This window comes from Salmo salar, chromosome 18 (assembly GCF_965601325.2).
Source record: "Salmo salar chromosome 18, fSalSal1, whole genome shotgun sequence".
Taxonomy (NCBI): Eukaryota; Metazoa; Chordata; class Actinopteri; order Salmoniformes; family Salmonidae; genus Salmo; species Salmo salar.
In genome coordinates this window covers 71,512,278-71,540,235 of record NC_138308.1, presented here as the reverse complement: position 1 = coordinate 71,540,235, position 27,958 = coordinate 71,512,278, and the positions used below count along the sequence as shown (strand labels likewise).

Genomic DNA, 27,958 nt, shown 5'->3' with positions numbered 1-27,958 from the left:
TTAATATTCAATAAGATGTCGTGTGGTTGGTCAATTATAACTTTAATGCACATTAGTACATAAAGATTGACCAATGGCTCTAGAGATATGATGGCGTTGGGATAACTTTCGTTAAACCCGCCTTGTTCCCGATCTTTGCCGAACTTTACCGATTCGTAATTTTTCCCTCTAAGCAAAACTAAAAAAAATCTGTCTTGTCTCGTTCGTCTCGCTCTGGATCAGCTACGACTCTGGAAAAAGAAGCTTGCGCATGAGGCCTACCTCGACCTTTCGTAAATCAAAGGCATATTTAACTAGTTTGTTCTTTGTTTTGTATTTAAAACCAGTTTATTGTAGTTCGTTTTCGACCTTTTTTAAGAATATGTCGAAATTACTGTTATTTTATGACAACATTTTGGTTTTTACGGGACTATGCAAGGATCCTCGGTCTCAAGTATCAAGCGATCAGTGTTCTTTTCAGTACTTCAACTGGGAAAGTCTGGGAAAAGCCTGCGGTGTTAAATTACAATATCCGTGAAATACTTTACCATAATTCTAACGGAAAAGCTTGAAATACACGTTTTTAGAACAAACGTCACTATAATTTGTAATGTAAATGGGTGATTTTTCTGAATTAGGGGCGAGATTGGAAGGCCACGTTTAACGCAGTGACACAGCCTGGCTTTGGCGGTAAGAAGTGTCTTGTTAGCTAACAAAAGTCAATGTAAAATTCTAATTTTATAGTTATGAATTAGTTACATCAACTAGTAAACTAACATTTGGTTGGTGTTAAGTCAATGGTTCATGTTTTATTATCATCAAGAGTTAGATAATAGCCCAAGAAGACTTAGTAGGTAACGTTGGCTTGTTAGAGATGCGGCCAGCTAGTAGCGTTACCCCTTTGTGGGAGCAAGCGAGCTAAACAGTGAAACCCGCCTGTTGGATACGGTAACTAGTTAACGGTGGTAAATTAGCAACTTGTTTTAGATAACATTATTAGCTCTGATTGATTTGTTACAATGTCACCGAGGCCAATATAGATGTATCTGATGGCTTTAATATGTTGTTTAGTTGGCAAACAAAAATGGCCACCGGGACTCCTGAGAGACCGGGTCGCTAACTAGCAAGCCAACCTCAAACACTATGTGCCATGTTGTTCAAAGGCATAACTTGGCTTGTAAATTCATAAGAAATACAGGGTGGCATTTAATTTTCGTTTTGAAAATTTAGTTAACTACCTGACTCAGTTATTTATCCACATGTTGCGTGGTCTGTTAGCTGGCTAGCTAACCGAGTTGTAGACATGGTCAAACCACTATGGCCATGGTTTTGTCTGTCACTGTCAGAGCAGATAACAACTCATGACATTTCCTGTTAATATCTTCAATATATGTACAAATATTTAATAGGATACTTGACTATTTACACGAATATTTGTTTCCCTGTCAGTATTGCTTGCTAGTAACAATAGTTACCAAATTGCTAACTTTGTACATTCGTTGGAACCTCGTCTCAACATGGCGGTGTTGTGACTGGTGCTTCTTGTTGGCAAGAAAAATGGAGTCTTGTTAAGTACCAGCTAACTTGAAAGTTTGCCTTCACCAGAATGTAATGAGCATGCCTTGAAAAGAGTTGAAGATCGATTGTGTAACGTTCGATTGCTTCATGTTGGCTAGTCAGGTAATGTATACATTGAGTTTAATCAAGTAAAGTGCTTGATTTTCTCAGTTTCACAAATTGCCTGTTTCCACAGTGCATATAGTTAGCTTCTTGTTATCCTGTCTTGTCAACAAGCTTGCATGCCAATTTTGTTTGTTCTACATGTTGCAAAAGTTAGGCTATATTTCAACTATAAGTTCCAGACTAATCAACAAGTAGCCTACTTCACTAGGCACCAGAGGTGTTTTCACTATAGCCTGTTACACAATATAATAATCTTGTTAGATCTGGAGTTGGACCAAGGACAGCTACAGTAGACATTGTTCACACAACTCGAGCTACAGCACATTTCCCCAATGCCAAGAGGGCTTTATCAAAAAATACAGTTTATACCCTACAGCGCCTAAATATATTTTAGAATGTTCTCCCTTTGCTTTAACCAGTTTTTGGTGTGTTCTTGCTTAAATATGTAGCCTTACATGGATGCAGGAGGGTTTTTAGAGAAGAGAAAGTATGTTTAAAAGGGCAGTACTACAGATACGATAACATTGCGCTATACTTGTTTATTTTTATTAAACTTGGCAAGTCAGTTAAGAACAAATGGTTATTTACAATGACGGCCTAACCCGGACGAAGCTGGGCCAATTGTGCACCGACCTATGGGACTCCCGATCACGGCCAGTTGTGATACAGCCCGGGATCGAACCCAGGGTCTGTAGTGATGCCTCTTGCACTGCAACGCAGTGCTTTAGACCGCTGCGCCACTTTGGAGGCCCGGAAACTTTAAACTGCATGTCAATTGGCAAATACATTTCTAAGGGACTTAGAAACTACAGCTCCTTAAGTGTTAATGGTGGTTGCTAATGTACCCCTCATAGTTATTGTTTAGATGACATTAACTGATTGTAGCTATTTTCTTGTTTAAAGTAATAAAGAAATTGAAGTTACTTCTTGACTCTGTTTATGTATTTGGGAAACTGAATGGTTTTCGCCATTATGAACATGCCTCTTTGCCCTCATCTTTTCTTTGGCAGACTAGCCACGACAGAGGAACACAGTTCTCAAGTTCCCACTGGGAAGCTGTTGTAGATCAGCTGTATCCATATTACTCCCAAGCACTTGGGTTAGGATGTTGCTTTTGATTTCTTCTATGTTATCCACATATTAGAGATTCCTGTTGGCCATATCATTGTGATCTGTTTATTTACAAGTCAATGTTTGTTAAACAAAGGCTTCTACATGGTGCTGTCATACAAAAGCACTTATCAGCTTTTTGGCTCCCGCTTGTGGTCTACAATGCAAATGGCATGCTTTTTTTGCTCAACAGTTCAAGTGCACAAATGTCCCCTACCTGCTCTCAGCCCCCTCTACTGGCAACAAGACAAGTGACATGGTGGGAAATGGCAGCAATAACAGCTGTACGTCAGCAGCTTAGCATAATATGTATCATTCGATGCCTAGTTTGCCTACATTCAAAACCGTTTACCTGGTCATTATACTGTACATTAATGTTGATTCATCAGCACCATCCCTCTTGAATGGAGGTTATAAAGCATTTCTCTGTCAATGGATTTTAATGTCTTTGGTTGTCATTGGATATAAGCCCATCTTAGTTCAAATTTGATGTTTAGCCATATAGAAGGGCCCACACCAATCTACCATGTGAAGACTGATCTGTGAGTATGGGTGACAACATGTTTAATACCTCTCCCATCACATGTTATTTGTGTGTCTAACACTACATTTGAGTGGGGCATAGTGTTCTCAGTGGGATGTACATGGGTCTACCTGTTTTTGTCTTTGTGAGTTTGGTTTATGTGGAGATAGATGCCCTTATTCAGAGGGAGCTCTCGTTTGGTGATGTCAGTGTATGCCTGGCAGTGCATGTTTTGTGTGAGCAAGTGATTATTATTTTTTTAACAAGGTGGTTCTGCGGAGTATGGCCGAGGGAGCCCAGGAGGACTATTTTAGATTTTTTTTAAACTCCTTTAACTTCCATTTCTTGCAATCTAGAGCAAACAAATATTGCCTTCTATGATGACAAAGTAAAAAAAAACTATGGCATAGCCAGTCCACAAGATGGCGTAACGCCTCTTACGTTGTTTACATTTTAGTGGGGGCATTTTTTTTTTTTTACATTTGGTGCGTCCTAGTGGCGCAGCGGTCTAAGGCACTGCATCGATTCCGGGCTGTATCACAACCGACCGTGATCTGGAGTCCCCATTGGGCGGCGCACAATTGGCCAAGCGTCGTCTGGGTTAGGGGAGGGTTTGGCCGGGGTAGGTCGCCAGTGTAAATAATATATTATCATTAACTTACTTGCCTATTTAAATAAAGGTTAAATTTAAAAAAAAATGTGCGAGGGAGAACCCTGGAGCTGAGCGTGTCCTCCATAGCACAGTAAGAGCCTATTTATGCTTTATCCAAAACGTGTTCGGAGGCACGGTATGGATGGTGTGACGCAATTGCGAAGTCTCTGGAGGCAGGCAGAGGCCAAATTGAGCTCTGTAATGTTCGCCGTGCGCTTCTCAAATGTTGTAACGATGCGGAGGGCTCTGTACAGCAACGCATTGACATGATTGGTTAACGGTAAGTGGGGGCGGGAGGTCCTGTATAAACACAAACTCACTTCCTTGACAACTTCCTTCACAACAGCTCAACAGAAAAACAGCTCTGCGAAGCGCAATAATTATAAATGCCCAGACTTCTGCAGTGGCCATATCACGGTAAATGCTGCACGACCAATTGCAGACGTCAGAATGACCACGCAGCCCCTTTAATGGGGGAGGGAGCCGTTACTCCACTTTGACACAGAGATTCTGGACCCTTATTTAAACATCCTTCCTGTCTGCGACGGAAGGTAAGAGACATTGGAGATGTGCTAGATTATGTGGCTTTTCTCACCGCCTTGGCCACTGATGTCCCAGCTACAAATGCACCTGTAATGCAGGCCTATAATTCGTGGACTTGGTTTGCTGTGTTTATCCTTGTCTGTAACACTTTAAAGGTACGCATAAAGCATCCCGCCTAAAAACAAAATTACATGCTTTGTGTATACCATGCTAAGGTTGTTCCATCAGACCACTGAGTAAAATATGGATAAACAAATAAAATATCAGTCCTGTTGCGTGTGTCTGATTTCTCAGCCAGGTTTCTAAATCAAGCGCGAATTCACGACAAAGCAGTAAAATCAAATGTATTTATATAGCCCTTCATACATCGGCTGATATCTCAAAGTGCTGTACAGAAACCCAGCCTAAAACCCCAAACAGCAAGCAATGCATGTGAAAGAAGCACGGTGGCTAGGAAAAACTCCCTAGGAAAAACTCCCTAGAAAGGCCAAAAACCTAGAGAGGAACCAGGCTATGAGGGGTGGCCAGTCCTCTTCTGGCTGTGCCGGGTGGATATTATAACAGAACATGGTCAAGATGTTAAAATGTTCATAAATGACCAGCATGGTCAAATAATAATAATCATAGTAGTTGTCGAGGGTGCAACAAGCACATCCGGTGAACAGGTCAGGGTTCCATAGCCGCAGGCAGAACAGTTGAAACTGGAGCAGCAGCACGGCCAGGTGGACTGGGGACAGCAAGGAGTCATCATGCCAGGTAGTCCTGAGGCATGGTCCTAGGGCTCAGGTCCTCCGAGAGAAAGACAGAAAGAGAGAATTAGAGAGAGCATATTTAAATACACACAGGACACCGGATAAGACAAGAGAAATACTCCAGATGTAACAGACTGACCCTAGCCCCCCGACACATAAACTATTGCAGCATAAATACTGGAGGCTGAGACAGGAGGGATCAGGAGACACTGTGGCCCCATCCGATGAAACCCCCGGACAGGGCCAAACAGGCAGGATATAACCCCACCCACTTTGCCAAAGCACAGCCCCCACACCACTAGAGGGATGTCTCCAACCACCAACTTACCGTCCTAAGACAAGGCCGAGTATAGCCCACAAAGATCTCCGCCACGGCACAACCCAAGGGGGGGGCGCCAACCCAGACAGGAAGACCCCGTCAGTGACTTAGCCCACTCAAGTGACGCACCCCTCCCATGGACGGCATGGAAGAACACCAGTACGCCAGTGACTCAGCCCCTGTAATAGGGTTAGAGGCAGAGAATCCCAGTGGAGAGAGGGGAACCGGCAAGGCAGAGACAGCAAGGGCGGTTCGTTGCTCCAGCCTTTCCGTTCACCTTCACACTCCTGGGCCAGACTATACTTAATCATAGGACTTACTGAAGAGATAAGTCTTCAGTAAAGACTTAAAGGTTGAGACTGAGTCTGCGTCTCTCACATGGGTAGGCAGACCATTCCATAAAAATGGAGCTCTATAGGAGAAAGCCCTACCTCCAGCCGTTTGCTTAGAAATTCTAGGGACAATTAGGAGGCCTGCGTCTTGTGACCGTAGCGTACGTGTAGGTATGTACGGCAGGACCAAATCGGAAAGATAGGTAGGAGCAAGCCCATGTAATGCTTTGTAGGTTAGCAGTAAAACCTTGAAATCAGCCCTTGCCTTAACAGGAAGCCAGTGTAGGGAGGCTAGCACTGGAGTAATATGATCAAATTTTTTGGTTCTAGTCAGGATTCTAGCAGCCGTATTTAGCACTAACTGAAGTTTATTTAGTGCTTTATCCGGGTAGCCGGAAAGTAGAGCATTGCAGTAGTCCAGCCTAGCAGTAACAAAAGCATGGATAAATTTTTCTGCGTCATTTTTGGACAGAAAGTTTCATTATTATTTTTTTTTTTACCTGCAAGGATTCAATTGCGATTACATGATCCCCAAAAATTCAGCCCGCTCTGATAATATCAGTACCTAACAGAGCAAGTGGTCAAGCATAAATGTTTAGCTTCCAACTCAATTAAAAAAGACCCTGCGGTCTTAAGTGTATATACACTGGCCCTGCTGTTTCGTAATAAAATGCATCATGACGTTGGCTAAGAGGCACGCTCTCGCTTGTTAAAAAAATATCAGCGGAACAAGTGAGCACTTTTCTTGAAAGGCATTCCAGTGGGAGAGCAGGGAATGTCCTGTTCCCTTTACTGTTTGTTTTGATGATGTTGCCAAGTGGCTCCATCTTTTATGCGTCCCTTTTTATCATCCATCTATCCCTCCAGCTCAAACCTCTGTCTCATGTGGGCATATTTTTCTAGGGATGTTGGCGTCCTTTGGCAAACTAATCTAATAATCTAAGACGCTTCGATATTTAACGGTCCAAGTCTGACATACTTTTTAGAGGACGCACAGATAGCTTTTGGAGGAGATTCACACACATGATCGAACTTTGTGTGAAGGCTTTAGGAGCCTCTTCCTCTCCCAGAACTATCTGAGGTGCTAAATTAATTACACTGGATCCCACCTCCCGTCGCAATCGGTTTAGTTTTAATCTGGGTTCCGCTCGGCGCCAGCCAAATCTGGCCCCAGCAGCACCACCGAGTCCTACTATCCTCCCCCAGAGGACTGGCTCTGGCCATCTCTCCCTCTCTCGGGTCTGTCTATCCTTCACGCCCTGCCCTTTCCCTAATTCTCTTGACCTCCCTTTTTTTGTTTTGCTTCCTCACTCCCTTACCTCCTCCCCTCTCCCTAATTCTCCCTCCCTCATTGCCTCTTTCTCATGTCCTCTGCCCTCTCACTCGCCCCCTTACCACCTCCATTCACCCCTATTCTCCCCCTCTCTTCTCTGCCCCCCTCTCTCATACTGATCTGTAGAGACTACCACATGCTGGCTGCAGGCTCTCCCCTTGCCCCACCACTGTTCCAATTTTTTTTTTTGAATCTTTCTCTTTTAGTTTCTTTGCTCTGCCTCTGTAGTGTTTTCCCTGGCACGGTGCCGAAGCCTCTGACCATCTGCCTCTCTTTCTTTCTCACTTTTCCTTTCTCGTTCCCTTTCTTTTCCCTCTCTCCCGAGTCAACGGTATTATCATAGTGCTTTTTGTCCTTTATTACTGGGGAATGATTTGATTTTGTCTCACCCTCCGTGTTCCTCCCTCACACGCTCCCTCTTTTTTATCGCTGTCCCTTACGGCCATTCTCGCTCTCTCTGCCATAGCTCTCTTAAAGAGACATGGTGGAAGAGAAGGGATGTTGACACCACTCTGAAAAACAATGCCATCTTAGGAACAGGAAGTATCATACGCCCGGAGTGCAGCGCTACCGGCACGCCTGCTACACAGTCAACATACAGCCACTTCCTCCGCACCACTGAACACCAGTAAAACAACCCTCTCTGAAAAATATGACCTCCTCCCTCACCACTAACCCTCCTCCCAGCTATCCTGAACCTACACAACAGGCTAGTCATCCCTTCACCAAATTCTCTCTTGTGTACACTCTTTCTCCCTACTTCCCCCTCCCTCCAACTCTCTTTGCCATTACGGCATGCCTGGGTAGCTGCCTAGAGATGAAGAAGCTAATTAATTTGATTTAGCAGTTCTTTCCCTGGCAGTGGAAAAACCAACCCCCTCCCCAACACCAACACCACCACCACCCCAAACCGTATCAGGCACCCCTCCCAGATGATTTTCCACCCATCTTATCCAGTCTCTTTTGGCAGCATTTCCTTTCCTTTTTCCCTCGAAGCAAGCAAGCGTGCATGCATTTTAGGTTTGCTCTTGGTTGCATATTCAACTAAAGCTAGTCACTATCCTCTAGTAACCTCCATTCAGTGTTGTTCAGCTCTAATTTTCCAGATTTCACTGGCGCAGGTTGTGTTACTTAACGCTAGCTGTGTTGGCGCAGACACAAGGCCTGCTCAGCGCTCACACAAGCGTGCTGGCTCTGGCCCTATTCATTCACCGTGGGGATATGAATCACTTAGTAGCCATTTAGTGCTAAAACTCCATTTCCGTCATCTGATATTCTAATGTATCCACCCGCCACAGTCACCCGCTGTGACACACTGCTGCTTCTGGGGCATCTGCCGAGCATACGCAGTTAATCATGTGACAGACATCATGTGCGCAGTTAATCATGTGCATTTGTACAAGACTATGTATTTGTGTGTTTAATAGTTCCAGAATGTGTCTGCATGTGGTGCACAGGAGTGTGTCTGCAAGTTTGCTTGTATGCAGTTGTGGATGTGCAAGTATAGCAATTGATTTTCTTATAACGTTTTCCTGTCTGCAGGCCAGAGCGAATGGCCGGCCACCTGACCCCTTCGTGGAGCGACTCCACTTCCTGTTCCCCTGACCTTTAAACCTGAGGTCAACACCTCTGGACTTACCACTTAAGCAGGTCAGTCTCTCTAGGTTTTTTTTGATTATATTCCTTCTCTAGGCTTCAGTAAACTTGGAATTCAAGGCTGCAAGTTAAATTATTGTATATGCAGCAGCACCCGCTTAGGTATCAGTATCTGGACCAGTATCGGTTATGGCGGTTTCAAGCAGGACTCTGATGAGACCAAGTTCTATTTAATACATTGTCAAGCGCTGGTGAATGAATGAGGCCCGCTCACTGTTGAAATCAATTACACTGTTGAAAGTATTCAATAGTTTTCAGGTCCCTATTTTTCAGTCTTACCGTCAAACTCAATAACCATTTAACAATTAAGAGAAAATATATTTTTGTTGTTGTTTTATAGATTGTAAACCGAAACACCCAACATTTCTTTGTTCTCGCGCTGTTATCAATACATTTACTTTCAAGACTTGTTTGTCAAGTGTTTCTAAAACAATGCTTTTCCCTATTAACGGTAAATGGTTTTGAATGTAGCACTCCGTAATGCCTCTGATTTCCCAGCAAGATGGCTTCCTTGGCGCTTCCATCGTTGCGCATTCAGATGTGTGTGTCGCTTGGTAGCACAGCATGAAAAGCTATGATCACGTTTGGGCAAACGCCCATGAATAGGGACGGCTGGACGACGGGACTCCCTCTGAATACAGAGTTGGGGGGGCTGGCCGCCACTGCCACGGGACACTGCACACATGTGTGGGACTGGTTGGCCACACTCCAGTTACGTGAGTGTGTGTGCGCGCACACACCCCTCACTGTTATGACGGCCAATATTACCCACCCCTCCCAACTCTCATACACACATGCACTTTATGTGCCACATACACATGTTCCCTGTCACAAGCACACTCACACTCTGTCCCCCACACACTCGCTCTCTTTCTCTCTCTCCGTTGGTGAAAAAGTGCATTGGAGGGGAGGAAAAAAAGCAACAAAGTTCCTGCAGAGCCGGAGAGGTCACAGCAACAACACCCAATCCCAGCTCTGTTCCCATGGAGACAAGTGTGCTAGTATACAATGGGGGAGGAGCAGGAGGGAGTGGAGGGGAGGGGAGGGAGTGGTGGCAAGGGGGGGGGGGGGGTTGCTGCTGTGTATGTGTCAGCAGTGTAAGAGGATGGGGAAGTAGGTTATGTGTGATGGCTGTAAAGTTCTGAACATTCTTCTCTCCCCCCACCCCCACTCTCCTGCCCCTCTCTCTTTCTACTGAACCCCCCCCCCCCCTCCCCCTGTTGAGAAGCAGAGCAGTCTGGGGTAGTTAGTTAGAGATGTGGGGTATGTGGAATGCCATTGATTTTTGTCTCATGTGGAATTGTAAGAAGTTAGTCAGGGCCAAGATGGCGGTGGTATCCCGTCTAACAAGTAACGTTTCCAGAACATAAGATTCGTGCTGTTTTTGACTGGTTCCCATTTGGTTGTGAGATAACATTTGTCAAGTCAGGGGTGTATTCAATATGTCTTGCAACGGAAACCATTTACCGTTTTAAGAACCAAATGGATGCAATCATAATGAAACTGGGAGGGACCTCTCTGAATTTGTCAAATAGGAACTCGTTTTTGTTGCAGAACGTTTTCCGATTGGAGTAAACGGTTTCTGTTGCAAAACGTTTTCCAGCAGACAAAACGTTTTGCAGCAGAATCAGCGTAATAAATACACCCCTGCGTTGTATTCACTAATGCACACTAGCAAAACATTTGCAGTGGAAATGATAGGTTCTTGTTGTAGAATTTAGCTTTTGAAAGTATCCCAAAGTGGGATTCAAATTAATTTAATTGTCATTTTTTTGTCAACGATCTTTGTCCACTACTGCCAAAGTGGAAGATAAATTCTAACATTTTGTAAAAAAGTATGAAAAATAAAATACATCTTGATAAATATTCACACCGCTGAGTCAATACATGTTAGAATCACCTTTGGCAGCGATTACAGCTGTGAGTCTTTCTGGGTAAGTTTCTAAGAGCTTTCCACACCTGGCTGTGTAGCATTTGCCCATTTATTCTTAAATTCTGCAGGCTCTGTCAAATTGGTTGCTGATCATTGCTAGACAAACATTTTCAGGTCTTGCCATAGATTTTCAAGCAGATTTAAGTCAAAACTGTTACTCGGCCACTCAGGAACATTCACTGTCTTCTTGGTAAGCAACTACAGTGTAGATTTGGCCTTGTGCTTTAGGTTATTGTCTGGTGGAAAGCAGACAACCAAGTTTTCCTTTAGGATTTTGCCTGTGCTTAGCTCCAATCCGTTTCTTTTTTATCCTGAAAAACTTCCCAGTCCTTTACGATTACAAGCATACCCATAACATTATGCAGCCACCACTATGCTTGAAAATATGGAGAGTGGTACTCAGTAATGTATTGTGTATTTGCCCCAAATATAACACTGTTTTCAGGACAAACTTAATTGCTTTGCCATATTTTTTTGCGGTATTACTTTAGTGCCTTGTTATAAACAGGATGCATGTTTTGGAATATTTTTTTATTCTGTACAGGCTTCCTTTTCACTCCATCAATTAGGTTAGTATTGTGGAGTAACTACAATGTTGTTGATCCATCCTCAGTTTTCTCCTATCAGAGCCATTCAACTCAAACTATTTTTTAAAGTCACCATTGGCCTCATGATTTCCTTCCTCTCCGGCAACTGAGTTAGGAAGGACGCCTGTATCTTTGTAGTGACTGGGTGTATTGACACAACATCCAAAGTGCAATTAATAACTTCACCATGCTCAAAGGGATATTACATTTTTGCTTATTTTTTTTTACTCATCTACCAATAGGTGCCGCCCTTTGCTAGCCATTGGAAACATCCCTGGTCTTTGTGGTTGAATCTGTGTTAGAAATTCACTGCTCGACTGAGGGACCTTACAGATAATTGTATGTGTGGGGTACAGCGATCAAATCACATTTTATTTTTCACTTGCGCCGAATACAACAGGCTTACAACACCTTACAGTGAAATGCTGACTTACAAGCTTTTAACCAACAATGTTTTAAGAAAAATAAGTATTAAGTAGAAAATAAAAGTAACAAATAATTAAACAGCAGTAGTAAAATAACAAGCAAGGCTATATACAGGGGGTACCGGTACAGAGTCAATGTGCGGGGGCACCGGTTAGTTGAGGTAATATGTAGAGTTAAAGTGACTATGCATAGATAATAAACAGAGAGTAGCAGCAGAGTAAAAAAGGGGTCTGGGTAGCCCTTTGATTAGCTGTTCAGGGGTCTTATGGCTTGAGGGTAGAAGCTGTTAAGAAGACTTTTGGATCTAGGCTTGGCGCTCCGGTACCGCTTGCCGTGCGGTAGCAGAGAGAACAGTCTGACTAGGTTGCGGTAGTCATTCAAAAATCATGTTAAACTGTTATTGCACACAGTGAGTCCATGCAACTTATTATGTGACTTGTTAAGCAAATATTTATTCCTGAACTTATTTAGCCTTTCCATAACAAAGGGGTTGAATACTTATTGACTCAAGACATTTCAGCTTTGCGTTTTTAATTCATTTGTAAAAAAAATAAAATAAATAAATACAATGACATAGTTCTCTGGGCCTCTGTAGCTTAGTTGGTAGAGCACGATGCTTGCAAGGCCAAGATAGGGGGGCGGCAGGTAGCCTAGTGGTTAGAGCATTGGACTAGAAACCGAAAGGTCAGCTCGGGGAGTCGATCTTGCAACAAGGTAAAAATCTGTCATTCTGCCCCAGAACAAGGCAGTTAACCCACTGTTCCTAGTTCGTCATTGAAAATAAGAATTTGTTCTTAACTGACTTGCCTAGTTAAATAAAGGTAAAAAATATATATATCAATTGTGGGTTCAATTCCCGGGACTACCCTTACTTAAAAAAATGTACGCAAGCATGACTAAGTCGCTTTGGATAAAAGCATCTGTTATATATTATCATTCCACTTTGGAATTATGAGGTATTGTGTGTTGGCCAGTCCCCAAAAAATCTAAATTAAACAATTTTAAAATTCAGGATGGAAAAACAGCAAACTGTGGAAGAAGTCAAGGGGTGTAAATACTTTCTGAAGGCCCTGCATACCCTCCCCGCTTCGGTCTCTTTTCTTCCATTTGGTTCCTAGTAAATTATTTATTTATTTATTTTACCAGGTAAGTTGACTGATCTTTTTGACATAAACAAACACGGCAAGGCCAAGCCGGTTTCTGTTGGCTGTCAATCAATCAATCAATCAATCAATCAATCAATCAATCAATCAATCAATCAGTCGTACAGCAGGGTCGAGTTGGCCTTAGGGTCATACACACACACTAGCAGTGAACCCGAAACACACACCTGATTTTTGTCGCCATCGCTCGCTCCCCATAAACTTGAAACCTTTTAAAAGAGGCAATAAAAATAGAAGGCAGTGCGTCCCTGCCCTAATCTCTCTCTTTCTCTCTCTTTGATCTTTGCTTCTTCCTTTTCTTCAGTTAAGAGTACTTCCATCAGACTATTGTCTGTACCCCCCCTCCCCCCAATTCTCTATCTATCCTAGTTCCCAGGTTTGTTCTTTAGTTGGCATTGGTCCTGTTTGTTTTCAGCCATTTTGGGGACTGGCAGTGCTCGTAACTAACTGCTTAAATGGCGTCCTCTGCCTTGCTCTCCCTCTCTCCCTATCTCGCCAGGCTTTGTGTATATAAAGTAGTGTGCGTGTTTGTGTGTCTGTGTGTGCGCACGTGTGTGTGTGTGTGTGTGTGTGTGTGTGTGTGTGTGGCTGGAGAACAACACTTCCAAATAAAAAGAGGATTGGATTCAGAGGGGGTGGGGGAGGAGGTGGAGAGAGAATAGAAGAGATGGGGGGGTGAAAAAATTCACTTGCTGAAAAAAAAAAAGACAAAAACACTGAGAATCATGTGTCAGAGGCAAAACTGAAGTGAGCGAGCGAGAGAGAGAGAGAGAGAGAGAGAGAGAGAGAGAGAGAGAGGGAGAAGGCGAGGGAGAGCGAGAGCCAGAGTGCGAGAGTCGCTCCTGCCCTCTTGTCTTTACACACTGCTGCCTGTGTGTGCCCCGTCTCTCACAGACGCGCACACACACACACACACACACACACACACACACACACACAGCGGCGCGCTCACACAGACCGAGGGAGAGAGAGAGCCCGAGAGAGCGAGCGAGAGAGAGAGGGGAGAGGGAGAACACATCACAGCAGAGGTGCAGCAGGAGGTTTCCCGAGGTACGTTGTCTCGTTGTGTGCTTGCCTAGCAGTGAGAGGCTGACATGTTGCTCTCTTTTCTTTTTTTTCTTCCCTGCCTGTTTTTCTCAGTCTCCATCGCCGGGGTTGTTGTTGTTTTTGTATGTCAGGAGAAATGGAAGATTTTATTAAGTGTGTGTGTGTGTGCCTGTGCACTGTGTGTGTACTGTGTGGCGCCAATAAGAGGCCTCGTCTCCCTCATCCTCCCCTGTCTCGCTGGCGCACCACGCACTTCTTCTTCAGGAGCGATGACTCGTTCAGGGATTGTGATGAAACTTCACATTTCTCGGCGTCTTTTGCATCCGCGTGAATCAGTCCAGATCAAAGGGTCTGAGCTAGCGCTCGTCTGATCCAGGCGATAGACATTGACATGACATGGTCTTTTTGTATTTTAGGGAAACCTTTTCTCGCTGTGACCGGTCGGACGATCTTCCTCCATGAACTTAACTCCCAAAAGGACACAGAGAGTTGGGGAATAACTTGAACATGCATGTCCCTGATATATAATCTAGTGCAGAGATTATGCTGTTCTCGTCTCTCCTGTTCCCTGGTTCTTTGGTGTGTCATAATATCCTCCTTATGCCAGGTTATTTTGGAAGCGGAAGGCGGTTCTTGCTAAACCTTGGAGGGCATTTTGACATCACAGCCCTATTGTTTCCTTAACTAACTAAACCCTCCTTTTATTTAAACAAACAAAAAAGGGTCTGTCTCAAATATTTCCTCATGGGTCACCATGTCTGCCATGCCAAGCCTTTGGCTTCACTGTATGGGATATATGACCCACAAAACCACGAGGCTTTAGGGGTCATGAGTTATAGGGGCCTTGTTGCTTTGTGGCAGTTGTTCGTTTTCAGGTAGAGGTTTTCTTTTTGACTTGTTTGTATATTGGCTAGACTCTCTGCCACTGGTATCCACTGGAAGACTTGACTAACCAATGCTGTTTTTACGTGCAATTTCCCTTTAAGCCATTCCAATTGTCCAATTTTTGAAGTTGAGATTGCGACGTTTGGCATAAATCTCTCGTTGATAGGAGTGAATTTTAAGCAGAAGCGAGTGTCTATGAAGTCATGATTTGGCCCTTTTGCTGGGTGATGCACTCTGGTTGAACGGTGTTGTACTGTGTTGTAGCAACGGTGCTACGGCCACAGCAGCAGCCCTCTGGGGACGTTGGAGCAGCGTTCCATGTTATCAGAGTCGTCCCCTCGTTTACGTGGCCTCGTGCTATCAATGCCGATTTTAGTGTCTGGTAGCTGCTTATCTCCAACAATCCTGAGCCTTTTTACGCTGTACATGACTGACAGGCCTGCGTTGTGTGTGTGTGTACGCGGTGTATTAAGAGGGACTGTGTGCAAAATTGAAAAATGATTAGGGGGAAATTACCTCAAAGGTCAGTGGTGTAGTGTTTCCACTCTTACGACTCAAGGTACCTTTTTTGGGGGGGGCCATCCCCTTTTCCTCCTTAATGGTTCCCGTGATTCAATTACAGGGGTCAGAATTCCAGGAATTACGTGCTGGGTTCGGAGCTAACAGGCCATGGAGAGGGTGGTGTTTTAACCTGGGGCAGGTTAGCTGGTGTGTGGAGTGGCATGCAATATCGTAGAGATACTACAGTTTACACTGAGTGATGGGGGGGGGGGGGGGGGGGGGCGCATGTTGACACGTCCGCCCTCCACTCCTTTTCACCGCCTCGTTCTACTCCCTCTGCCCCATCTGGCTGGCTCCACCATGTTTTCTGGGCTGGGGGGGGGGGGGGGGGGGTTTGTGGCGAGTTCAGTCTCTGTCTCCAGCGACAGCCCCCTTTTCACAGCCCAACTGGTGCCCCCCTGGCTGGCCGTTCCACACTAGGGAGAGCCCAACCGACACCTTCCTATTTCCACAACCCCACTCCACTCGCTCACGGTGCGGAACAGGCATACTAACTCCCACTCCAGCGTGAACCACACACACACACACACACACACACACACACACACACACACACACACACACACACACACACACATTTCTCCGTTGCATGCTAGCTGAAACCCACCCACCAGTCTCTTGCAGTAACTAATCTATGGATTGGCTCTACACGTGAAGGAGATGGGGTCGGAGCCATTGCGTACTAACTGATTAGGACTCAAGTTACTTTAATAGTAACGTGGTCATTGTGACCCTGGAGTGTAGCATTGAAGGTTTTCTTTGACCAACTTCCTGTCGCTGATGTGATTCTGGCTAATGTTCTTCTACCTATCACAGTGAGTCATTTGTCCCACAAGTGTACCTGCACGTTCATATATATATATTTTTTGTGGTTCAGTTTTTTCGCAGCACGGTGAGCGCAGATGGACACATTCCTTCAGCGAACGTGTCTGTTTGAGCAGAACACCATACTTCAGAAAGGACACGTTATTTTTAGGGGGCGAGGCTGGGTCCTTGGCACTCTGGGGGTCAGACGCTTGCTTGTGTGTGGGGGGAGGGTGTGTACTCCTGTGTGTGGGGGGAGGGTGTGTACTCCTGTGTGTGGGGGGAGGGTGTGTACTCCTGTGTGTGCGAAGCCCCCCCCCCCCCCCCCCCCCCCCCCCATGTCACGCATGGCCGGTTTGTTGTTCAAGGCCCTGGTTGTGGCGATGCAGTTGTGTGCGTCACAGCGAGGTGAAGAAAGAGAGAGCGAGGGGGCGGCAGATTAATTTCCCCTTCGCGGCGCACCAGATGAAATCGTGACGTCTTTAGTCCTCATGTCGTTTCACGCTGTGTTGGCCTGTGAGTAGCTGGTGTTTAATAACAGGGGTTTCCCGCATGACAATACTTTATCACAGCACACTGCACAGTAAACATCCAGGTATCTACGTTTAGCTATGTGCACACTTCCTGCTAATCCGCGTAGTCACCGTGTTCGTCTGTGTATCTGGGTAAATAAAGAGCAGTGGTGCGTAGCTGTGCGACTTTATCTGTTTTGTTGCGTATCATGTGGACTGATTTTAGTGTGTGTCCCTTTCCTGCTTTTCTTTCTTTTAATCCACTTAATTCAAAGCTCTGCTTATTCTGTCCTGTAATTCAGTTCATTCCACCTATACAGACTCTCTGTTGCGGGGTACTCCTCTGCCTCACCCCATTGTTTTGCATGTGTTTTTACAAGCAAGGCCATCCGCGACATCAGTAGTTTGTTTTTGTGGCTGTGTGTGTGCTTGCTGGTGCCTGTATGTATGGTTGCGTGCATTTGTGCCCATGGGGGTGTGTCTGTGTTTGTCTGCCTGTCTGTACTGCTGTGTGTGTGTGTGTGTGTGTGTGTGTGTGTGTGTGTGTGTGTGTGTGTACTGTGCGTTTCTGTGTTTCTGTTTCCAGCCTGGCCATTTTTCTCTCTCCCCTTCTCTCTCTCCCTCCTCTTCCCTCTGCAATAACAGTGCTGACCTAGTTCCTGCCTGTTCAGGGCTGCCTGTGGAATTTTACAGAGGCCTGCCTGCCTTGCTGCTTGAAAACACGGGCAGAAAAGCATGACTGAGGGTTTTTCTTCTTGCCTCACCATTAGGCCTCAACAGCCATCTTCCACAATCTGTAGAGTCCATAGAACGGCCTGTACTAAATATGTAATAACAAAATAATTGCCTATTGCGAATCTGCGAGCTGAATATGAATAGATGGCAGGCGAGTGGATCCGCCGCAATCGGCGTTTCAAATTAGAATTGAAATGGGAAGCGCACCGTTGCTCGTCTTCTCGAGCTTAACTGCGACAGAACCGGATGCAGTGGGCGGAAGGAAAAAAACCTCCCGCTCCCACTTTCCCTCCCCTCCCTCTGCCTTCACAGATAATGGTTGGAGTCATGGCCAGCAAATTCTGACCACTGCCAGGAATGGGCCAGCAGGCTGGGATGGGAATCACCCCCCCCCCCCCCCCCCCCCACCAAATGGGAACCTATTTTAAGTTAGCAGGGCTATGGGATGTAAGTCAACACTCTATTTCGGGGATTCTTGATTAAATCTGAATGCCTTCCAATTAGGCGACGAGAATGTTGTGGTACAGCCGAGATGGATCCTTGGAATGCCTTTCCCGTCTCTGCGTGCTGAAATCTAAACCAGCATTGCCACACAGTCCTCCCTCTAGCTCTCTTTCCCTCCTCTCGCCATTCCCTTTTTTAAATTTGTATTTGTATTTATTATGGATCCCCATTAGCTGCTGCCAAGGCAGCATCTACTCTTCCTGGGGTCCAGCTAAATTAAGGCAGCTTATACAATTTTTTTAAATGAGTAAATTTACATGCATTCACAGATTTCACAACACACTGTGTGCCCTCAGGCCCCTACTCCACAACTACCACATATCTACAGTACAAAATGCATGTGTACGTGTGTGTGTGCATGTGTCTGTGCCTATGTGTGTGTCGCTTCACAGTCCCCGCTGTTCCATAAAATGTGTTTATCTGTTTTTTTAAATGTAATTTTACTGCTTGCATCAGTTACTTGATGTGGAATAGAGTTCCATGTACTCATGGCTCTATGTAGTACTATACACCTCCCATAGTCTGTTCTGGACTGGGGACTGTGACGAGACCTCTTGTGGCATGTTTTGTGGGGTATGCATGGATGTCCGAGCTGTTTGCTAAGTAGTTCAAACAGACAGCTCGACGCATTCAACATTGTGTTTTGATGTTTTATTGCGTTTCTTATGCTACTTCTAGTATTTTCTTAGCGTGGCGGAATATTTGAAGTAGAATCTAGTTTTTCTGGTATTATACATTCAACTGTAGCGGTTATCTACAGCATTTTACCAAAAAAATGCCTGCAGGGATCCATTCTAGCTGTAACACTCATCTCTTGTCGTTTCTCAGGTTTTGAGGGCTGGTCATGGTGCCTCAGCCGGAGGTGTGCGACCTTCTCCACGAGAGCCTCTTCCTGCTGCACCTGAACAAGCAGCACCTGCCCGCCGGGCCCACCCTCTTCTGTGACGTCGACCTCGTCGCCGCCAGCGACGCCGAGTTCACCGCCTGCAGCCAGTACTTCCGCCAGCTGCTGCTGTCGACGTCTTCCCCACCGCCTTCGGATCCGGTATTGGACACCCGTCATCAACCCCCTCTTCTGGGGGGCTGAGCGAGTCCTGAAGCTGTCTCACCTCCAGTCCAGAGTGCTGTCCAACCTGCTCGACTTCATCTACACCTCCCGCGTCCCCCGCCGGGACTACAAGGGGAAAAGGCCTCTCTCAGAGGCGGGCCTCAGCCTCGGGGTGCCCTTCTTGACCCACCTGGTTAAAGAAGAGGAGGAGGAACCAGGGGAGATGAAGGGTAAAAGCAGGCAGGGCCGAGGAGGGGTGGCCATGATGGAGGACGGGGCAGACGGCCCAGAGAACGCTAAGATCACCCTCAGCTTCCCCCTCAGTGCCGCCCTGCCCGCCGCCCTCACCGTTCACAACCACTGCCCCTCCTCGGCCATGTCCTCCCCCCGCTGCCGACACTCCTCCTCGGGCTCCAAGGGGTCCAATGAGGGGTCGTCATGGAAACTGGCCGCCACCACAGACAGACGGCGGCCGTTTAAACAGCCCCGACATGACAGCGCTCCGTCCTCTTCCTCCTCCTCCCATTCCTCTTCTTCCTCTCCCATGGATCTTACCGCACTGGTCAAAAAGGACACAAAATCCACCCCGCCTCTTTTCAAAGCCGGTCTGGATTCCCAGTTCCACAGGTTCACCCCCAGGTCCTCCAATGGGCCTATAGGGGTTTACCCAGGGGAGGGTCACAGACTGACCAATGGCACAGCCTCCCCCTCAGACACTGCACAGATCCTGTTCAACCTGAGCGCCGTGGCCTATCAGAGCCAGGGGAGGCAGGGCACAGAGAGAAAGGAGAAAACAGGAAAACAAGGAGGGAGGGTGGGCAGCCCACAAGTTGGACCAAACCTCCACCCGCCCACCCTCCACCTTCCTCCTCTTCCTCACCCCTCTGACTCTTTCATCCCACCCCCTCTTCCTCCTCACTCCTCCTCCACCCCCCCAGATGGCCCCAAGGCGGAGCTGATATGTGGGGTGTGCCACCGCCTCTTCAGCTCCGCCTCGTCTCTCACGGCCCACATGCGGCTGCACCGTGGCGGCCGGGCCCTCAGCTGCCAGCACTGTGGCAAAGCCTTCATCCACAACAAGAGACTGCAGTCCCACGAGGCCTCCTGCAGGCACGCTCTGACCCCAGCCATCCCCTCTAGCCTCCCCCTTCTCCCAATCCAGCCAAAAGAGGAGCCCCTGGAGGAAGGGGAGGTTAGGGTGGAGGGTGGACAGATTCTGGGGGCAGGCGAGGAAGATATGAAGCCTGGCAAAGGGAAGAAAGGGCGAGGTCTCCTGGTTCGACACGAAGGCGACGTGTCCGAGCTGGTGGGGGACGAGGACCACTTCGTCAAGGTGGTGGACGGCCACGTCATCTACTTCTGCTCGGTGTGCGAGCGCTCCTACATGACCCTGTCCAGCCTCAAGCGCCACTCCAACGTGCACTCGTGGCGCCGCAAGTACCCCTGCCACTTCTGCGACAAGGTGTTCGCCCTGGCCGAGTACCGCACCAAGCACGAGGTGTGGCACACGGGCGAGCGACGCTACCAGTGCATCTTCTGCTGGGAGGCCTTCGCCACATACTACAACCTGAAGACCCACCAGAAGGCTTTCCACGGCATCAGCCCGGGCCTCATCTCCAGCGAGAAGACGGCTAACGGCGGCTACAAGCAGAAGGTCAACGCGCTCAAGTTCTACCGCCTGCTCCCCATGCGTTCCCAGAAGAGACCCTACAAGACCTACAGTGACTCCCTGGGCAATGGCCTGCAGCTGCCCCCTTCTGACCCCTCTTCCGTCCCTCTGCCCCTGGACTGCAGCCTGCCTGACTCCCTGGACCCTGGTGACCTGCGCAGCCTCATCAGTGGCTCTCTACCCAAGGGTGTGAAGCCTGACCCTGAAGAGTTCCCTGCCGGCTTACCCCTCACAGTAGCTCTAGAGCAGGGAGAGATCCGGCTCCCTTCCCTAACAGGTATGGCCCTAGGGAGAGTAGCTGACCGAGAGGCAGCGTCCAAGAAGGTAGGTAGTCGTGGCAGCAGCTCCAAGGTATCCGTTGGCAACCGAGTTAAAACTCCCAAGGTCAGCGGTAGCCCAGAGTTGGGTTTGTCATCCGTGATCACGTACGGCCACCCCAAGCCCTCAGTCATAGTGCACGGCACAGCAGTGTCATCCGTCATTGTCCATAGCAACCAGGTCACCTCCGGGGGTGGGAAAAGCCCCCTGAGCAGTCCCTCCCCTGAACCTAGCAACAGCCAGACACTCCCCAAGAGCAGTGCAAAGCCTGTTAAAAAGCATAGGGAAAGTACGGAGAGCCATAGGAAGAGAGCTAAATTAGTGGACAATTCAGACGCCACAGAGGAGTCAGAGAGGAGATCAGAGACGGGTAGATCCCATCATAAGTCCAGCAAGAGTGACGGCTCCTCAGCCAAACAGTCGTCCACGGGGTCAGAGGGCAAAGGAGCCGGGCCGCTGTGTCAGATCACGGTGCGGATAGGCGAGGAGGCCATGGTCAAGCGCAGTATCTCCGAGACGGACCTCAAGAGGGACAGGAGCCCTCCTCCTTCCAAAAGGACAAACCCCTCCCCACAGGAGACCAAGGAACCTCGCCACTCTCACCACCACCACCATCACCACAAACACCGCTCCCATCGCAGCTCGAGCATCGGAGCCGAGGGGGAGAGAGGAGGAGATGGGGAGAGCAGGAAGAAAAGTCCCATAGCCCCGGGCAAGGTCAGAGAGTACTACTTCCGCCAGGAGGTGCGCAAGCAGGGGGAGAGTGAGGACGATGAGGACAACCTCTGGAGGCCCTACTACTCCTACAAACCCAAGAGGAAGGCCCCGCACGTCCACAAAGCAAAGAACTGGCAGGCCAAACTGCACTACAAACGCTCCCTCCGGCAAATGAAGAGGGCGGAGGGAATCGTGGACCATGTAAATAAGGAGGCAGAGGAGCAAGACGAGGAGGATGAAACGATGGATGAGGTGGAGGGGGAGGTGAAAGGTCACATAGAGCAAGAGAAGGGTGAGGTACCTGAATCCCTCAGTATTTCCCCGATACCTTCAAAAGATAAAGAGGGGGAGGAAGAAATCCAGGAGGCCCACCTTCAGCCCACTGATCCTCCCCTGGCTTCTCCCCAACCCCCTCTGGCTACCTCAGTCTCCCCTATGGACACAAAACGCCGGCCCTGGTCCGATGGGAGCGCGTCGCAGTGCGATACGTGTGGCCGCTGGTTCTCCAGCTCCAGGAAGCGGGATAAACACGAGCTCAGCCACCTGCTGGAGTTTGTGTGCCTCCTTTGTAGGGCCCCTTTCCCTTCCAGGGACCAGCTGGAGGATCACCAGAGAACTCGGCACCCCAAAGCCCCCGACCCCCTGTCCGTGCCACCCCGAGCGGGACCTCAGTCCAGAGATGAGGGCGTGGAGTGGGAGACTAAGCTGGCAGAAGTAGACAGGGAGAGGGTTATACTAGGGAAGGGAAGTCCAAGTCGCCTAAGCAGGAGGTCGTTGGCGAGACACACCTGTCCGCAGTGCCATAAGGTATGCAAGACATCCTCGGCGCTAAACCGCCACGTGAGGCGCCACGAGTTAAGCAGCTCCCCGGAGAGAGAAAGGGAGGAGACCCAGCCAGAGCCAAAAGCAGCAGCAGAGACTACAGTTAGCACTGCTAGCAAAGACCTAGACACCATGAGTGGCCATGTTCCCGTTGTTCAGTCTGTCCCAGAACCACAGCATAGTAGCGAGGCCATAGAGGCACAGCAGTGCGCGAGCCAGCCTAGCAAAGTGAAAGCAGAGCACCATATTCCAACACTGTGCAGCAGCCCTGAACTCAATGAACTCACAACTCCTGTTCCTGACAGAGAGCCCAGTCCACTGATTATTCAGCCCCCTTCAGAGATCCCCATGGCCGATATCCCCAGTTCCAACAGGCCCACACCCTCTCCCTCCTCCTGCACCTCGGCCCTCCAGGGTGTGCTGGTCATGAGCAGTGGAGCTGAATGTCTGGACTACCGGACCCCCAGGAAGAGGAGTCTGGAGGGGCAGAGCCACAGGAGGACCAGCGCCGCACCTGTCACGGGACCACCCACCACTTCTCCGAACATTCCCCTGACCTCGCAGATGAGAATCAACCACACTGCTGCTCTTCCGTCCGTTGCTATGACAACAGTGCCCCTCCGAGGGGTCTGTGGCGTGAAGCGGGAGGAAGATAGTGTGGAGAAAGGACTGAGGCAGGGATGTGGGATGGGCCTCCTCCATCATGCTGGTTTTAAGGACTCACCAGTGGCCCAAGATGTCAGGGTCCCGCCCTTGTCCAGGAGCCCCAGTCCCAACCAAGCACAAGACCTGACCATGTCCTCAATCCTAGCCAGGGAGGTGGAGAGGGAAAGGCAGAGAGAATGGGAGAGGGATATGGAGAGAGAGCTGGAAAGGAGGAAACAGAGGGAGAGGAATATGGACAGAGTGCTGGAAAGGGAGAGGCAGAGAGAAAGGGAGATGGAGCGGGCTCAGCAGACTAGGGGGGCATCTCACCCCCCACAGGAGCAACTCCGAGACAAGGAGGTGATCCTCCTGGTACCCAAAGAGGAGCCAATTAGTCCCGCACCGTCCCCTATACACACACCCATTCAAACCACTATTAACAACCCTCCCTTGCAGAGGCGGCCCACCATGTCCCCATGCCTCTCCCCCACTGCCATGGACCTGCTGATGCAGGCCAACCGCCAAGTTTCCCAGTCCATGTGTGGCACACGGGGCCCCGAGAGGCTTCAGTTGCCCACTGGGTCGGTCGGTGGCATCGACCGCCCCTCGGCCCACGCCCTACTGCTCCCACGGGACCCCCCACCGTCCGAGGCAGAGCCCCAGGACCACTCCCCAGTGCCATCCAGAGACCCTCACAGAGGGGAGGTTACTGCCAGGGGATACCCCATGCAGGACTACCCTCTGCCCCTCATCGTCCAGAGCGGCTACTGCTCTGGCAAGAAGCAGGAGGACAACCTGCTCATGTCTTACCCAACCGGGCCTCTTGCCTTCGGGCCGTTGGGGAAGATGATGCCTACCGGGGACCTAGGCAAACTGCCCTTCTACCCCGACCCGTACCATCTGCTCTACAGGCCACAGCTGCTGGCCTACCCCTACAACCTGGCTTCCCTGCCCATGGCTCTGAACATGATGGCCCCTGGGGACGACAAGGTGGCGCCGCTGCCCTTCCTCCCTGCCCTCTTCAACTACGCTGCTGCAGCTGGTCCCTACACTGGCATGGTGCCACACCACCTAGTGGCAAACCCCAGCCTCTACAACAGCGGTGGCGGCAGCAGCAAAAAACAGCGGGACAGCAGCAACGGCAAGCCGTAGAAGTTGTAAAGAGAAGTGACACTTTTATTTTATTTTATAAGTGGATGACCAGGCCTGTGGTTGAAGAAGGGGTGGAATCATCTCCTTCGGTTACTGAGTACACTTGCACAGTCCCCGGCCTCTCTTTTGTAAAGTAGCAATCAGAGCCTAAGCGTTGAATCGGCAGAGAGGATGATGGGAGGAGGATGAGTGAGGAAAGAAAGGACACATTCATCATTACAGACGGATATCCCCCCCTCTCCTTTCCTCTGGCTTCTGTTCTCATGACTTTCTGTCGTACTAGTTCTACACTAGCGCTTGGTTAATTGTCTTCTCCGACTCGTTATGATAATATCTATAATAATAATAATAACAGCTAACAGGGTGTGAAAATGTTTGACTCTGCTTCCCTTTTATAGTGACTGCATAATACTGATCATGAACACACCGCTCTAGGTGGACGCTTTTTAGGGAAGGAAAGGGATCAGCTTGAAATGACATCAAATGAGTGTGTGGCGCGTGATTTGCTTTTGTGAACGTGTGCTCCAGGTGTTTGTGGGAGCTGCACGTGACCTGTATGTAGGAGTTATTCAGTTGTGCACGCTGGGGTTGGCTTCTGTTCGTTTGGTGTGTCTGAATGCGAGTGGCTGTACGGCTGCAGTCTGCCATCTGAGTGCTGATCATTCCATGGGGGTTCGGAGGTGTTAGCAGCATTCCAACACTAGACTAGCCCTTTTATATGTCAGTGCATAGTTCAGTAGAAGGAGTTCTTCTATTACTAGTTTCCAAAGTAGCAACGCTAGCTAACCGTATGGATGGAGTAGAGTCTGTACTTGAGACAATGGCAGATCTTGTGGGCTTATGTTACTTTAGTGGCCAGATGAGTCTGCTTAGGGGTTCATGTTAGCTTTTACCTTGTGCAAAACAGCTGCAAAAAGTTCCTATAAAAAAGGGGGGGGGGGACTTGACAAGTCTTGTAGCTGATTTGTAAATGTACTTTAGCTGTAGCTGACCACTGGGGGAGAAACACAGGTTCGTGTAGACCACGCACTTCCTGTTCTCCTTGTACTCATCTCATTTCTTCCAAGGATTGAAAAAAAATAATAAGAATAGGTCGATCTTTTAATCTTCGGTGGCCTTTTCCCTCCCCCTGATGCCTCCTGGTGTCCAACAAAGACACAGTCCGTCTACTAGGCCGGGTTGAAGTGAGGGGGAGTGTGGAAGGGAAAACACAGAGGGATGGAATCAGGGCAGGGCAATTCCTGTGATATCTGGAAAGAGCGAGCGAGCGAGGGAGATTTAAATGAGAACCACAGAGGCCAGGCGCACCTAGGTCAGGGTACCCTCGACGAAGCTTCCGGGTCAAATCAAAATGACCCCTCCCCTCTTACTGAAAGGGCATAGAAAAGGACAACGGAAATCGAGTCAGATGGCGCCACAGTGGGGCCCGTTTGTGTAAAACAGCTTTTCGTCTCCCAATAGCTCCTCTCTTCTTCTGGGGCAGAGAAGAGAAGGGTGACGGCTCGGAGTTTCCCAGATGTCGTGTGGGACTTTTTCTGTAATGTCTTTCTCTGTACGTTACATTTACATTTTGTTTTGTTTGACTTTTATATCACCTTTTGCTAGCGAGACAGAAGTAGCTTCAGCAAATTAAAGGGGTTTTGAGTACACTTATGAATATGAATGTCATTTTAGTCAAGAGGTAAAGTGCATAAAGTTCGATGGATTTCAGTTTTTCCGACTTGAAAAATAACACGTGGAGAGCCGTTATTGAGTCTGGTATGCATATTTACAGTAGTCCTAGAAACATGTCAAGAAACTTAGGTTCTGTATCCACAAAAGCATGAGCAACACTCGCTTCCTAACAGTTTGTATTATTCTCGATATCCAAAATCTCTCACGTTTTCCTTCCCGTGGCTCCTCATCCTCTGTCGTTTTTTCCCCCCACTATCTCAGCTCACCATCTCTGTTTTGTCTTGGTTTGTATTTGTTCTGCAGCATAACTCCCTGAAAAAAGAGCAGCTGCCACGTTTATTTCTCACAATCCGTATGGGAGCTGTCCAATTATCCCCTTTCCTCCCCAAACGCACACACTTTACACAGCCTCTTTTTGGAGTGTGTATAGTGTGTGTGTGTGTGTGCTGAAACTGCTGCACTGTTCGTTTCGGGCAGGAGGACGAAAACACTGAGTGACCAACTGCAGGGGCTCACGGCCTCGACTTGGTTGTGGTTACAAGCCTTTTGTGTGTATTTCTGTGTGTGTGTCTCTATGCGTGTGTCTGTATGTAGCACAGGAGGTTGGTGGCACCTTAATTGGGGAGGACAGGCTCGTGTTAACGGCTGGCGCGGAATAAGTGGAATGGTATCAAATACATCGAGCACATGGGTTCCATGTGTTTAAAGCCATGCCAACAGCTCCTTTCCAGCCATTGTTATGAGCCGTCCTCCCCTCAGCAGCCTCCACTGGTATGTGTGTGTGTGTGTGTGTGTGTGTGTGTGTATGGGGGGAAAAAGGAAAACCAGAACGCATCTGCCTCTTAGCAGCATATCCCTCGAGGTACTGTATATGGACAGCCTGGGTTTTTTGTTTGTTGTTTTTTTCAGTGGTTTCCTTCCAGAGCCCGCCCCCGTCCCTACCCAGCTGTAAAGACTCACCATACTGTACCCATCGAGGCCATTTCACTAGATAGACATGTTTTTGTGTTTCGTAAAAAAAAAAAAATCTTCTAACATATTTTTGCCGTCATGGTGATCAGTCACTGACCAAACGCCTGCAAATAGACATAGTGAATTCTGCTGACTATATACATATTTCCATTATGTCGAGTAAGTTCAAATGAATTGTGCCTCCGCTTCAGTATATTTAAACGTAGCTGTATTCAAATGGTTTGGATCTTCCAGAATTCAGACAAGGTGCCTTTTTTATGGCTTAAGAAATGGAAATGATACATGGGTGAATTTATCAAAATGTCAAATAACCGGGAGAAAGGTTGTGGCTTTAATGTGCTATGAAGCTGGTCATAGTTCTAGGGGTGTGGCTAAACGGTTTGGTAATGTGTCTGTTTAGGTAAATACTGTGTCATAGTTTTTAGAGTCCACCAATACGTTATTGTTTTGTTTCTTCTTCTTCAAATATATGAAATGTTTTAATGTTGCCTGATAACTTTGTCTGGATTTGATACAAAGGCTTGTAGCCACAGCTCTCCCAAAGTCCCTTGTTTGTTTCTTTAACACTTTCCTCTTGTTCACCTCTTTCCCGCTCTTTCTCCTCGCTACAATCAAACAAATAAAGTATTAACCTGATGACCCAACAGGAAGTCTCATGTCTGATTTGAATATCTCCTTTTATTTATTTATTGATAGCCAGGGGCACACTCCAACATGCAGACATCATTTACAAATGAAGCATTTGTGTTTAGTGAGTTCTCCAGATCAGAGGCAGTAGGGTTGACCAGGGATGTTGTCAAAAATATTGAATTAGTAAAGTAAAGATACCCCCCCCCAAAAAACGACTTAAGTACTTTACACCACTGCATATGCATGACTTCTCCCCCTACAACAGGGGAGCC

The 27,958-nt window shown here is 47.9% G+C and overlaps 1 protein-coding gene and 1 long non-coding RNA gene across 6 annotated transcripts; one reads left to right on the top strand and one right to left on the bottom strand.

The window, feature by feature from the left end:
* Window positions 1–86: 86 nt before the first annotated feature.
* Window positions 87–27,700, top strand: zbtb4 (zinc finger and BTB domain containing 4). Of its 5 annotated transcripts, none has more exons than XM_082965098.1 (3): window positions 87–669; window positions 8,769–8,876; window positions 18,868–27,700. In XM_082965098.1, exon 3 carries the CDS (start codon window positions 19,311–19,313, stop codon window positions 24,408–24,410), a length of 5,100 nt encoding a protein of 1,699 aa, XP_082821224.1. In that variant the 5' UTR covers window positions 87–669; window positions 8,769–8,876; window positions 18,868–19,310; the 3' UTR covers window positions 24,411–27,700. The 5 variants fall into 5 exon arrangements, with proteins under 5 accessions (XP_082821224.1, XP_082821222.1, XP_082821223.1 ...); XM_082965096.1 differs by having other exon boundaries at window positions 87–4,498; XM_082965097.1 differs by lacking the exons at window positions 87–669; window positions 8,769–8,876 and adding an exon at window positions 13,649–14,041.
* On the bottom strand, window positions 4,824–8,773 carry LOC145861754 (uncharacterized). The gene is made up of 2 exons (XR_014381390.1): window positions 7,616–8,773; window positions 4,824–5,279 (listed from the first exon to the last, which is right to left on the bottom strand). It is a non-coding gene; the product is annotated as an uncharacterized LOC145861754 (long non-coding RNA).
* Window positions 27,701–27,958: the final 258 nt, after the last annotated feature.